Source organism: Equus przewalskii, chromosome 1, assembly GCF_037783145.1.
Source record: "Equus przewalskii isolate Varuska chromosome 1, EquPr2, whole genome shotgun sequence".
Classification (NCBI taxonomy): domain Eukaryota; kingdom Metazoa; phylum Chordata; class Mammalia; order Perissodactyla; family Equidae; genus Equus; species Equus przewalskii.
In genome coordinates this window covers 90,497,073-90,509,104 of record NC_091831.1, presented here as the reverse complement: position 1 = coordinate 90,509,104, position 12,032 = coordinate 90,497,073, and the positions used below count along the sequence as shown (strand labels likewise).

General features: G+C 52.5%; 1 protein-coding gene across 1 annotated transcript; it reads left to right on the top strand.

The window, feature by feature from the left end:
* Positions 1 to 3,229: 3,229 nt before the first annotated feature.
* On the top strand, positions 3,230 to 5,442 carry TLNRD1 (talin rod domain containing 1). The gene has a single exon (XM_070617260.1). It carries the CDS (start codon positions 3,701 to 3,703, stop codon positions 4,787 to 4,789), a length of 1,089 nt encoding a protein of 362 aa, XP_070473361.1. The 5' UTR covers positions 3,230 to 3,700; the 3' UTR covers positions 4,790 to 5,442.
* Positions 5,443 to 12,032: the final 6,590 nt, after the last annotated feature.

Below are 12,032 nucleotides of genomic sequence, written 5' to 3'. Positions count from 1 at the left end.
TGTAGCAGGTGGAGTCTTCCAAGGAGAAAGCCCTTACTCCGGGGACTCCAGGGGCGACACGAACAGCCTTTGTCTGTTGATCAAGTTAGACTAAAATGTGCTACGGCAGCAAAGCAGCCTCAGACCTCAGAGGCTCAGCACTGAGTTCCCTTCTGGCTCATGTTACCTGTCCAACAAAAGTCAGGAGAGGGTCTGCTCCACCATCCTCAGGCTCGCGGCGACTCCACCATCTTTTAGCCGTACCAACTAGACACAATCTCCTCCGAGGGACCAGACTGGAGAGTTACAGACTGGCCCTCACGGCCTGAGCCCAGCGCATCACTCCCACGGACATTTCATTGGTCAGAACTGATCACATGACCCTGCCTGCCTGCAGGTGGATAATTCAGTGAGCAGTATTATTTGTGCCGTGGTTCCTTTACTCTGTGCCCTCACTATACCCCCAGTGAAATTGTATCACTTGTGTGACTGTGCTGCCCTCTCTGGACTCAGCCCTTCAGAAGGCCTAGGGCCCTCATATTACTTGTGCACCTGGCACCAGGACAGGCACATAAGTGCCCAGTGTTTGTGGAGCGAATGAATGATGACAGGAAGTACAAATGACCTCAAGGAAGGAGGAGGTAACCCTAGAAGGGTCAGTTTGGGAGAAGCCGTCAATGCTGGAAAATGAAGCAAGGAGGGCCCAGAAAACAATCCTACCCATTTTTAAAGCTAAACCAAACCTGATGGAGTAGAGTGGGACAGTCTATGTGTAGCTCGTTGTCGGGGTACCAGGTTTCCAGCAACAGTGACAAAACCGAGCGCATACATGGAAGAAAAGGAAGTAGGACCCCAGGGGCGCCAAGTGGCTTCGGAAAAAATCCCCTGATCCCAGAGCAGTTCCGTGAATCAATCAGGCACAGAAGGAAGGGTTCACTTCTTCCTCATAATAAGTTTTTGGAGCTAAGTAGGACTAGGGTGCCATTCCCGGGTTACCATAAAAAGAACGTGACTTACCCAAGTGTTTTTTCTCCTCATAGAAAAATAACAGATCAACCCTACAGAATTGCTGCCTTGTTTAGAAAACTTGTCAGTTTTATTGGCTGCGGTGTACAAAATAAGCGGGTTCGTCTATATTCTAGAAGGACCCTTTTGATTCTAAGTGGGGAGACCGTCCATATGGCGTGTATCGCTTGTTCCTGGTTAATGTGTTTACAGCATATCTCAGAACCGTGTCCGCTATTAGGACAACACATTGCAAGGTCATCCTAGTTATAAGTGGCATTTATGACTGGCTGGAAGAAGGTGACCCTGAATCCTAGGAATGGACAGAGAAACAGTTCCGTTGGCTGCACATCCCCAGCTTGTGCTGGGCTGGGCACCTACAAGGCCTGTCTCAGGACCAAAGGGTGGGGCACTGCAGGGGGAGGAAGCCCCGCAGCTCCAACCACTTCCTGCAGAGGAAGGTCCCGGGTAAAATGGAGAGGCAGGCGGTGGGCTCCTCCCCAGCCGTTCGCTGTCTTCCTGACCCCAGGAAGGCATTGGAGCCATCTCAGCATCAGTTCCCTTATCTGTGCGACAGGGGTGATAATGTCCCCTTCTAAAGGCTGTGTCTTTTATTTAACAGTGGCCACTGCTATTCCATTACAGAGCTGAAGACGCAGAAGTTATGCGAGGCCAAACCCTGCCGATCAAGGCTCATAAATTCTAACAGCTACTGTAGGAGCCAAGGACTCAGTCGGCGCGCAGGATCTGATTTCCAGATGAGAAAATGGATACTTAGAGAGAGAACTTGCATAAGGTCACACAACTCATAAACGGCTGGGGAGAGACGGACCCCAGGAAGCCTGGCTCAAAGCCGGCGCTCTAACTACCTAAGCGATATTTAGTTAAAGGGAGCAGGCGCGAGCCTCTGGCCCCGCTCTTGGGACTCCGTATCCAGTGCTCCTTCGCCACCCTACACAGCCGCCTCAGAATCCCGCCGTGGAAGAGGATCAAAAGCAACAAAGGCCAAGGGAAGAGCTTGGAAAACTGCTCGATGTCCCGCAAAACGCGATGCCTGGACCCCAGCGGATCACCAGGGGATGGCAGGGAGCCTCCTCCGCCCTTCGGTCCGGGGAACAGGCCACCTCTGAGACTCGCTTCCTTGGCGGGAAGGACGCGTGGAGCCCCCTGGTCCGGCTTGGAGCTTACGTAAGGCCAACCGGCTGCTGCGCCCGGGTCTCCCGAGGGCGTGCGCTGAGCCCCCGGCCCCGGGCAGGCCTTCCCCTCGCCCGCTCCCCCGCCTCTCGGCCGGGTACCCCGGCCCGGCGCCCGCTGCGTCCGCGTTGGGCGGCGGCGTCCTCCGCAGCCACCCAGCTTCCCGGGGGAGGAGCAGCGCATCGCGCAAGCATCCGGGAGCGGCGGAGGGGGCGGGAGGAAGGGCGAGAGGAGGAAGCGGGATTTAAACGAAAGGCGGTGACGCCACACAAAAGATTTCTATAGGCTCCAGGGAGCTCGCGGCCGCGGCGGCGAGCCCGGGGGCGAGGCGCGCACGGAAGAGGAGAAGCGTCCGGGGCCCCGGCGGGCGGGCGGCGCGCACCCACGGCCGCGCTCCGGGGCACTGCGCGCGGAGAGGAGGTGGCTGTTTTCCCCGCTGCCGTTCGGCCCCCGCCCTTCCTTTCAGTTTCTCCCGGCTCGCTCGGAAGTTGGAGGTCGACGAAGATGGCAGGAGCCGGGGCCCGGGCGGGGTGCCGCAGCGCCGCGGGGACCTTCTGAGTTGGCTTGGCCGCGGGGAGACGCGTGCGGGGCGTCCGATGCGCAGGGCCCGGGGCCCCGGGAGAGCTCAGCCGCCGCGGGCCCGAGGCGAGGAGGCGACCGGCATGGACTCCCGCCGACAGCCGGCGGCGGGCCGCGGGGCGCGCGGGGCGGGAGGGCGTGCCGCCCGGGCGCCGGGCCGCGCGCTGTGAGCGGCGAGGCGGGAAGGGCCGCCGCGGCACGCCCGGGCGTGGCGGGCGGGCGAGAGCGCGAGCGGGGCGGCCGCCGCGCGCAATCCGGGCAGCCTCCCGCCCGACTCTGACTCGGCGCGCCGCGCCAGACCGGCCACACCCTCGGCCCTGCCGCCGCCGCGGGCGCCGCTTCCCGAGAGCCGCGAGCAGGAGATGCGCCCGGGGCGGCCGCCCGGCGGGGTCGCGGCGCCTGGAGCCCACGTGCGCCGCCGAGCCCGAGGTGGCTGACAGCAGAGCGCGCCGCAGCCGCCGCCCGCGCTCCTCCCCGAGGAAGGGATTTTGGTTTCAAAGAAAGGAAGGAAGGAAGGACAACTCCCAGCTCCCTCTCCCGCCCTCCCCGCCCGGCGGTCGGGCCGGGCCATGCCCAGGAAGGCGGCGGCGGCGGCCCAACCGAAGGGACTTTCCTGGCGGCCCGGCGACGAGGAGCGCGGTCCGTGAGTTCGCCCCGCCTCGGTTCATGGTTCCGGCAGGCCCGCGGGGAGGCCGAACGCCGCAGCCCCTCCCCGCGCCCCGAAGAGCCTCCTGCGTCCCCTGGCCCTCGGGCCCGCCCCGCGCCGCCCGGGCCCCGGCCGCCGCAGCCCAGTGCCCTCCGCCCGCGGCGGTGGATGGCATGATGTTGCGGAGAAGGCACCGCGGCCTGGACCAGCTGAGTCGCGACGGCCGCGGGGGCGGCGGCAGTGGCAGCGGCGGTGGTAGCGGGCTCCCCAGCGGCATGCCAGTGCCCCCCGGGCGCGATGGCTAGCGGCAGCGCTGGGAAGCCCACCGGCGAGGCGGCTTCTCCGGCTCCTGCGAGCGCCGTCGGCGGGGCCTCCTCGCAGCCGCGGAAGAGGCTGGTGTCCGTCTGCGACCACTGCAAGGGCAAGATGCAGCTGGTGGCCGATCTGCTGCTGCTGTCGAGCGAGGCGCGGCCCGTGCTCTTCGAGGGTCCCGCCTCCTCCTGTGCCGGCGCCGAGTCCTTCGAGCAGTGCCGGGACACCATCATCGCGCGCACCAAGGGGCTCTCCATCCTCACCCACGACGTGCAGAGCCAGCTCAACATGGGCCGCTTCGGGGAGGCAGGGGACAGCCTGGTGGAGCTGGGCGACCTGGTGGTGTCGCTGACCGAGTGCTCTGCGCACGCGGCCTATCTGGCGGCCGTGGCCACACCGGGCGCGCAGCCCGCGCAGCCGGGCCTGGTGGACCGCTACCGCGTGACGCGCTGCCGCCACGAGGTGGAACAGGGCTGCGCCGTGCTGCGCGCCACCCCGCTGGCCGACATGACGCCGCAGCTGCTGCTGGAGGTGTCGCAGGGCCTGTCGCGCAACCTCAAGTTCCTGACGGACGCGTGCGCCCTGGCCAGCGACAAGTCCCGGGACCGCTTTTCGCGTGAGCAGTTCAAGCTGGGCGTCAAGTGCATGAGCACGAGCGCGTCGGCGCTGCTGGCCTGCGTGCGCGAGGTGAAGGTGGCCCCGAGCGAGCTGGCGCGCAGCCGCTGCGCGCTCTTCAGCGGGCCCCTGGTGCAGGCCGTGAGCGCCCTGGTGGGCTTCGCCACCGAGCCGCAGTTCCTGGGTCGCGCGGCGGCCGTGAGCGCCGAGGGCAAGGCGGTGCAGACCGCCATCCTGGGCGGCGCCATGAGCGTGGTGTCGGCCTGCGTGCTCCTGACCCAGTGCCTCAGGGATCTGGCGCAGCACCCCGACGGGGGCGCCAAGATGTCGGACCACAGGGAGAGGCTGAGGAACTCGGCCTGCGCCGTGTCTGAAGGCTGCACCCTGCTATCTCAGGCTTTACGGGAGAGGTCTTCGCCCAGGACTTTACCGCCAGTGAATTCCAATTCTGTGAATTAGCATCCCGCGCCCCCGTCCCCCCATCTCCCACCCCGAGACTAAAGGAAGACACTTATTCTCTGCCCCTCTCCATTTATACCAAAGAAATCATAGGTGAGGTTCCCCCCACCCCCCCACGCTGAATGCTCAAGAGGAATCTTCCAGAAGGCAGGGCCATGCATACGATTAATGCGCGTGCGCTCCAGGGCCCTGGCACCACCAGCCCATCCTCAGTAGGGACCGGGAGATGGGAGATGAGGGATCTGCTGGTGGCTGTCTAACTCCCACGCCCCACCCTGGCTCCTCTTCCGGAATTCCTCAACTAAATTTTATTATTAATTGGGCAGGAAGGAGGTCATGGGTTCATTTCTTTTTTTGGTCTTTTTTTTTTCTAATTAAAAGAAAGGTTACCTCAGTTGTCACTCCTTAGACATGGATGTAGCTACTTTTTTGTATGTTATTTTTTTAAGCAGTTGTGTTGGGTTAGGCGTATACTTGGTGTGGAAGGAATATGACATTGCCATGTGATTTGCCAGTGGGGGGAAAGCTACTGTGAGTGTGTGTTTTGTTTTTTAATTTACACTATAGAGTGATTTTTTTTTCCCCCAATGTCAAGTTTTTACCTTGCATGTACTGGAGTATTTATTTCATCTATTAAAATGTTATGTTTCTCAGATGGCTTTTTTCAATTATTGTTGATTTTCAATAATTGTCATGTTGCATGCTGCATGTCGTCTATGGAAAGGCACCCTGGAAAGTCCACTCACAGTGGCAGTGAGGTGGGTCCCCAGTCCTCAGCACTTTCTGCTTTCTCCTTGATTGCTTTTTTGAGCAGCCAAGAACTCCAGCCGGGAGAACTGTGTGTCATTCTCTCCTTGTCAAGGCAGGGACACGAATGTGACTGGATTATGGACAGCGCCGGAGCTGGGCTGTTAGTGGGGATTTTTGTCTGGTCTCTAGTTTCTCCTGGACAGTAATTTAGCACCTTTGTCTCTGCTTGTCTTTCCGTCCTGATGAACACTGACTCGGGCGGGCTGAAGTCGGATTGTATTCTGCTGTCTTATCCAGATTAAGGGTCTTCCCAGTCCTGTGTGGTATGCCAGCCTTCCCGGGTATCAGGGGGCCTGTGTCTGGAACTGCAGAAGTGCTGCGTATCAAATGAGAGGAGGCGGCCTCTTTTAGCTGGACAGGTCTATTCAGACAAGATCCAATTACTCATGATTTTAGGAAAAAAGCACAGAGGATTCTAGACTGTCTCATGGAGGGTATTCTGGAAAGTGTTAAGAACGTTCAAGAGCCACATTATAATTACATTGCAGAGGGCTTATTTCTGTGACCTTGATCTAAGATACCCTGCTTGATTGTATGTTGGAAGAATGCTTTGTTAATTGAAGTTTGGGGTTGCGTTAAGGAAGTGTGTCCTTTCTGCAGGCATTTTAAGAAGCACTTTCTGAGAGGAGCGGGGTGTCTAATTCTACGCACCTAGTTACGTTTGGAGCATTTTGCCCCTGAGAGCATAACAGATTTGTTTCCAGTGCTTGCCCTGCAAGAGCCGCATGGATGACAACTCATACATGCTTTAAATTTGCTCAGTTTTATGTTTTTCTTGGTATTTGTTGTGCCTAAACCTCCACAGATCTGAAAAGAAAGAATTTTCCCCTGTGATATGTTCGAGAGAGAAAGTCATGCTGACTGTTTTGCTTGAATGGCCATATTTATTACAAGAACATCCTATTCCACGAGTAAAACATCCTTCAACCTGTGCTGGCTGGGAGTGGAGCTGTTCAGCTTCTCTGGAGTTGAAGTTTGAAAAAGTCTCAGGGTGGTGGGGTGTGTCCGTTTAAAAAAAGCGGTCAAGGAGGCCCTTGTTTTTCTCTCTTAGGTCCTGGTAGATTTAACTTTTTAAAATCTTTAAAGGATGCAAATGACCTTGAGAATGTTTATCCCTCTCCCCCTGCCCTGTACGTCTGGGTCAGTCAAATTCAGGAAGTATTTTGGGAGGAAGAAACCTGATCCATGAGCTGATGACAGTCCTGCATGCATATAGGAATTTTAACTTATTGGGTTTATGTAAGTAATGCTAGAGTTTATGATTATAAGGTTCATTTAGCCTATGCAGGTCACAAAGAGTAAATTGAAAGGAAAAAAACGTAAAATAAAATTAGGACTAGAAATCTGTAAATTTGGTGTTTGGTTAAGAAAAAAAGCGTTACCGATGGTTTCTTGGACTCATTCCTTGCAGAAGCAATTTTCAGGACAAAGGCGCCAAAAGAAATTGCTTTCCTATCTCCCTGGATGAAGTTAACTAGTCACCAAATTAATTTTGGAACTTCTTTTTCTCTTAGCCAAGTGATTGTCGCTCTTAATGATTCTGTATATTAAAGGTTTTGACTTCCGATATTCAAGATCTCTGTCCTCTGATCCTGTTAAAAGTTTCAGTGGTGTTTTAACCTCTTTTTTTTTCCCCTGTCTGTCTCTAAGATAAAGTTTGGGGTTTTTCTTCCAGCAGGTGGCTTGACGTGAATTCTGCATGTGCAGGTTTCAGGAAACCAGAGTGAGGGAGGCACAGTGTTTCCGTGTGTCTGTGTTGCCTGGCCAGGCAAAGGATTCAAGCACAGGTGTCTGACAGTTTAACTTTCTTCCAGTGCACCAGATTGCTAAACAGGTTTTTTAAATAGCCCTGGTTTTTAAAAAGTAGCGTCTCAGACCTATTTCGTTGCTTTTAATAAGGTCAGCAGAGATACTGGTTCCAGGAATAAAATCAGAGTGGCCTGATTTTTTTTTTTTTAATTAAACCACACTAGAGTTATTTTCAGACATCAATCCTTGGGCTCTCCTGACTTCCAAGGGCAAGTTTTCTTACACGGGCTTAACAGGCACCATCCTGACCAGGGACGTTGAAAACCTTCTTCCTCTGAATGGTCGTGAGAGAAGGAAATCATTATGGCCAAGTTCTCGGAACAAAAGCCTTTATTTGTGACAGCCCAAGTAAATGGAACAAAGGCTTTCAAACACAAGACTTGACTCAACTAGAAGAAAGCCCAGCTCTGTCTTTCCTTGGCTGTTTCAATCTTGGTCTTTTTCTATTACTCATTCTGATCTGATGTTAGGAAATGCAAAAATTACGTGTGTGTATGTGTGTGTGTGTATTTTTTTCTCCCCCAATCCTCCTCTCCACCTCAGTGTTTTTCTAATTTAGAGTCATATTTCTTAGAAAATATCTAAAGAGTTTATAATTCTGGAAGCATTGGTTACATCGGATTGGTTATTTTATGAACGCTTTTTTTTTAAAAAAAAAAGCTGGCATAGGGATCTAAAATATTTGACAGTTTGAAACAGCTAATTTTAACAGAAACACCTGTTTTTCAGAATGAATGTGACCATGGTAACATGCAGATCAGGCAGAGGATTTGAGAAATGCCTGCCAGAGCCCCTTCTGAGCCTTGCTCGGGGAACAGTGAAGGAGTTAGAGGAAATCCATACGGCCTTAGCAGCATCCACCTGTGGGGCCGCCCCGGCCCCTCGGTACTCTGGCTTCCAGCAACTGGACGAGCCTGGAGGAGATGGTTTCCAACGTGGACACAGATATGTTTTCCCTACAGGCAAATTCTCGTCTTGATTAAAATTTTTTTTTTTTGCATGAGTGTGTGTGAAATGAATTGGCCTATTTACCTAAGTCGGGCTTTTCTTGAGGGTCATTTGGCTGAGTGACTGGTCTGCGTCCACTTCACTGGCAGAAGGCTCAGAGATGGAACTGTCCAGACAGCATGTATAGGGAAAAGTGTGGTTCTGGTGTCTGTGACAGGTTGATTTAATTGAGATGGAAAGCCCCTTCCGGTCGGGCGGTAGCACCTGGCACGCGTGTAGTTGTGTTTTGAAATGAATGCGTGTACACGATGCTTGCAGCAAGTAGACGTAAGCAAGCAGTAAAATTGTTTCTGGAGGTTGTAATGGGCATTCATTCTGTAAATATTTAGCGGGGGCCAAATGTGTGTGCCAGGCACTGCTGGGCATGGGGTCCAGCTGTGAGTGACAGGTGGGTGCTCCTGGTGTGAAGACTCAGTGCTGCTCCAGGCGTGGTGGGTGGACATGCAGCAGCAGCATCCTGGCCCCACCTTGGGCCTGCTCAGTCAGTAACTTTGGGGGTGGAGCCGTCTGAGTTTTACAGTCCCTCCCAGGTGACTCTGATGCATGCCCAGTCTGGAGAGCCACTGGTTTGGGGGCCTGCTTGCTTCTCTTTATCCCCCACCGACTATGAGTCAGGAGTCATGACGACTGCCGTGTCAGGAGGCAGGAGCATTTCTGCGGGTTTCTTGTTTGCTCAGGTGTTTTTCCCTCCTGGATATGTTGAGCCCTTTTCTTCAGATAAGATAATTTAGTCTCTCCTGCCCGTTTGGAACTGCCAGGTTTTTCTTTTGGGGTGTGTGTGTGTTTTGTGTGTTTACAAGTACAGAGTTCTCCCCCACCTGCCGCCCCTCTTTTGAGATGAACTGAAGGGGTCATAGTAAGCTGGAAAATTAGCTTTCTGTGTTTTTGCATGTGTTGTTGCCTCTTGTCCTGGAAAACCGGAACTAGCAGACAACCTAATTGAAAATCAACCCTTTGGCTCTTTGGCTGCCCAAGAAGGAGCACTTTGCCATTGAGTTTGTAAAGTGTCCAGAACCAAATGAAGCGTGCAGACTTATTCCAACACTCAGAGAGAACCAGAGTCTGCAACACACTCAGGAAATGTGCCTCTTCTGGCCAACCATGCACCAAGGATTAGGATGATTTTTGAGCCTCCCCACTCACAAGGGTGGTCCCGGGAGCTGGCGTTGGCATCCTCCGGGAACCTGGTGGACGGCAGAATCTTGGCCCCACCCCGGACCTGCCCGATGAGAGTCTGCTCTTTGGCGAGATCTCCAGGTGGTGTCTGTGCACATTAACTTTGAGAAGCAGCGTTTTAGGAGATAAACATCGTGGCCGCGAGTGAATCATGGCTTTGTTCTCTCCTGTGGGCGCCTAGGCATTATGATGTTTACTTAGATCTCTTCGGTTTCCGAAGCATGTTCGTGTGTATCATGTAGCCGGGCCCCTGTACTCATCTTGTGAAGCAGGCAGGTATTACTCACTGTGATGTCATCTAAACATCTGTGCCCCTGTTTTCCTGTTGTAGGAGTTGAATCACACATTTAGGATGGATTTCCACAAAGCTCAGGCCCTCGAGATGAGCCCCCCAGACTCATTCTAGCTGCCTCACCAGGTCATCGAAAGTATTATCCAAAACACTGGATGTTAAAGTCAGTTTCCCCTAATCATCTTGCCTTTCTCCTTCCAGTAATTTGACACAGCAAGTATATTGTGGCACGCTCCAGGATGGCCCAAATAAAGAGCATAGCCCTGTCTTCTAAGTCTTCCTCCATTACTCAGCTCTCTGAAACATCGATGCCTTAAGTCCTTCAAACCATAGCGTCAGTCAGACTTTGCAGGCTTCAGCGAAGAGTCTGCATACTGACTTAGATTTGTTAGTGTCCTTTACGAATGAATCCATTTACTGATTTTAAACTTCATTCTAAATATTCACGAACAACACACGTGTATCCAGATTAGGACACAGAGAAGGAACTTTCTTTAATCCCGTGTTTCAGGAAAGGAAATAGGTGTGCTGTGCCTTCGGGGTTAATGAGCGTACTGCCCTGAAAACCGGCCGAAAGTGCAGAGCATCTCCTAAGCATTAATAGCTTCCGACTTCGTTTGAATTTGCCTGAATTTTAGATGGTCTTCAACATACCGATCAAGTGAAAAATCACTAATTAGTTGCCTTGTTTCTGTTATTGGTCGCCTTTTTAGGAGACCTAAACTGACGTCAAACCTCCAGAAATTAGAGATAAGTTGTGGGAAACCTGGGTCAATTTAGTGCTTTCTGATTCCCGCTCAGTTAGAACTTTTCTTGTTTTGATGACCGTTAGCTTCCTGTCCTAAGATTAATTGGCAAGTCATTCAGCACTTTCCTTCAGGTAGAATTTTGGTATAAAGATTTTCCTAAAAGTTCCCTTGGCAGCCAGGTTTTACCTAAATATTCCTTCTCCTGTAAGTTGCACGATAAAGATGTTTCTAAAAACATAAATATGATTCCAGCTTTATTGTCACCTGGAATTTAAGTTTTCAGGAGTGTAGGCAGGTTGTGTTGGTAATGCTTTGGAAAGTTATGTGTGGAACTGACAAAAATAGGTCATCTGATGTTTCAGCTGTCTTGATAAGGGGCTCATACTATCTCACAGCAATTTCCATGATATTGTTTCTCTAAGTGGAGTCTGTGCTACAGGCATTAGACAGATGTGGCTTGTGACCGGAGAGTCCCATGAAGGTGGCTTTCACTACTCCGTTTTGGCTCAGCCCCAATCACTCTGATGACTCAGGACAAAACGGGAGTTTTTCCACCTAGATTACCCATTTAACTAAAGCAGAACTATCGACTGAATAGGTAGGAAATAATTTTAAACGTGCATCCTTATATGTCGCTCAAGTGTTCCAGTTCCTTCATCCCTCTTTCTGGAGCTCAACCCAGAGCTTCTTGCCCAACGAGGTTTCCAGAAACGCTGGAAATTCTTGACTTCGCTGGGACTTATTGCTTCCTCCTGGGCATCCACAGGACACCTGTTAGAGCCACACTAATAATAGACAAGGGTGTGAGACCGTTGTCACATAGGGTCAAGTTGCCGACAGTGACGCTTACTATATCATTAGTTGGGACTAGAATAGTGTCGGGTTTAGCAAGTCTGATGGTCAGCGTTTCTGATTTACTGAACATTTACTAGGTGTCTGGGACGGTATGGGGCACGTTCTCTATGTTACCTTATTTAAGAGGAATGACTCAAAGCCACACAGCTACCAACTGTTGGAAACAATCCCAGATGCCCCACCCTTTGTCTTCCTCAGTAGAATCAATTTGAGATACTGTTTCTCTCCCAACAGAGATGTCTTCCAGGTACATCCTCCTTTTGTGTCACATCTATGTGATTCTGGAAAAAACAGAGGCCCTGGGGAAGCATGGCTTTCAGAGCCTCACTACTGAGATGATGGAGGAGTCATAAGGTGTTGCCATGATCACCAGGACGTCTTCCCTTTAGATTCGATAAATGGTTTTGGTATCATTGAGGTTGATTCATTTGTAGACATATGAGGATTATTCACTTTAAGTAGGGCAAGGAGTAGGTTTTAAATATGTCTTAAACATTTGAGCCTAGCTGATCTTTCCCCACGTAAACATGTCCATGCAATTCCC

Excerpts from the sequence above, each read along its gene's own strand:
- TLNRD1 (XM_070617260.1), top strand. The coding sequence starts at position 3,701 with ATGGCTAGCGGCAGCGCTGGGAAGCCCACCGGCGAGGCGGCTTCTCCG.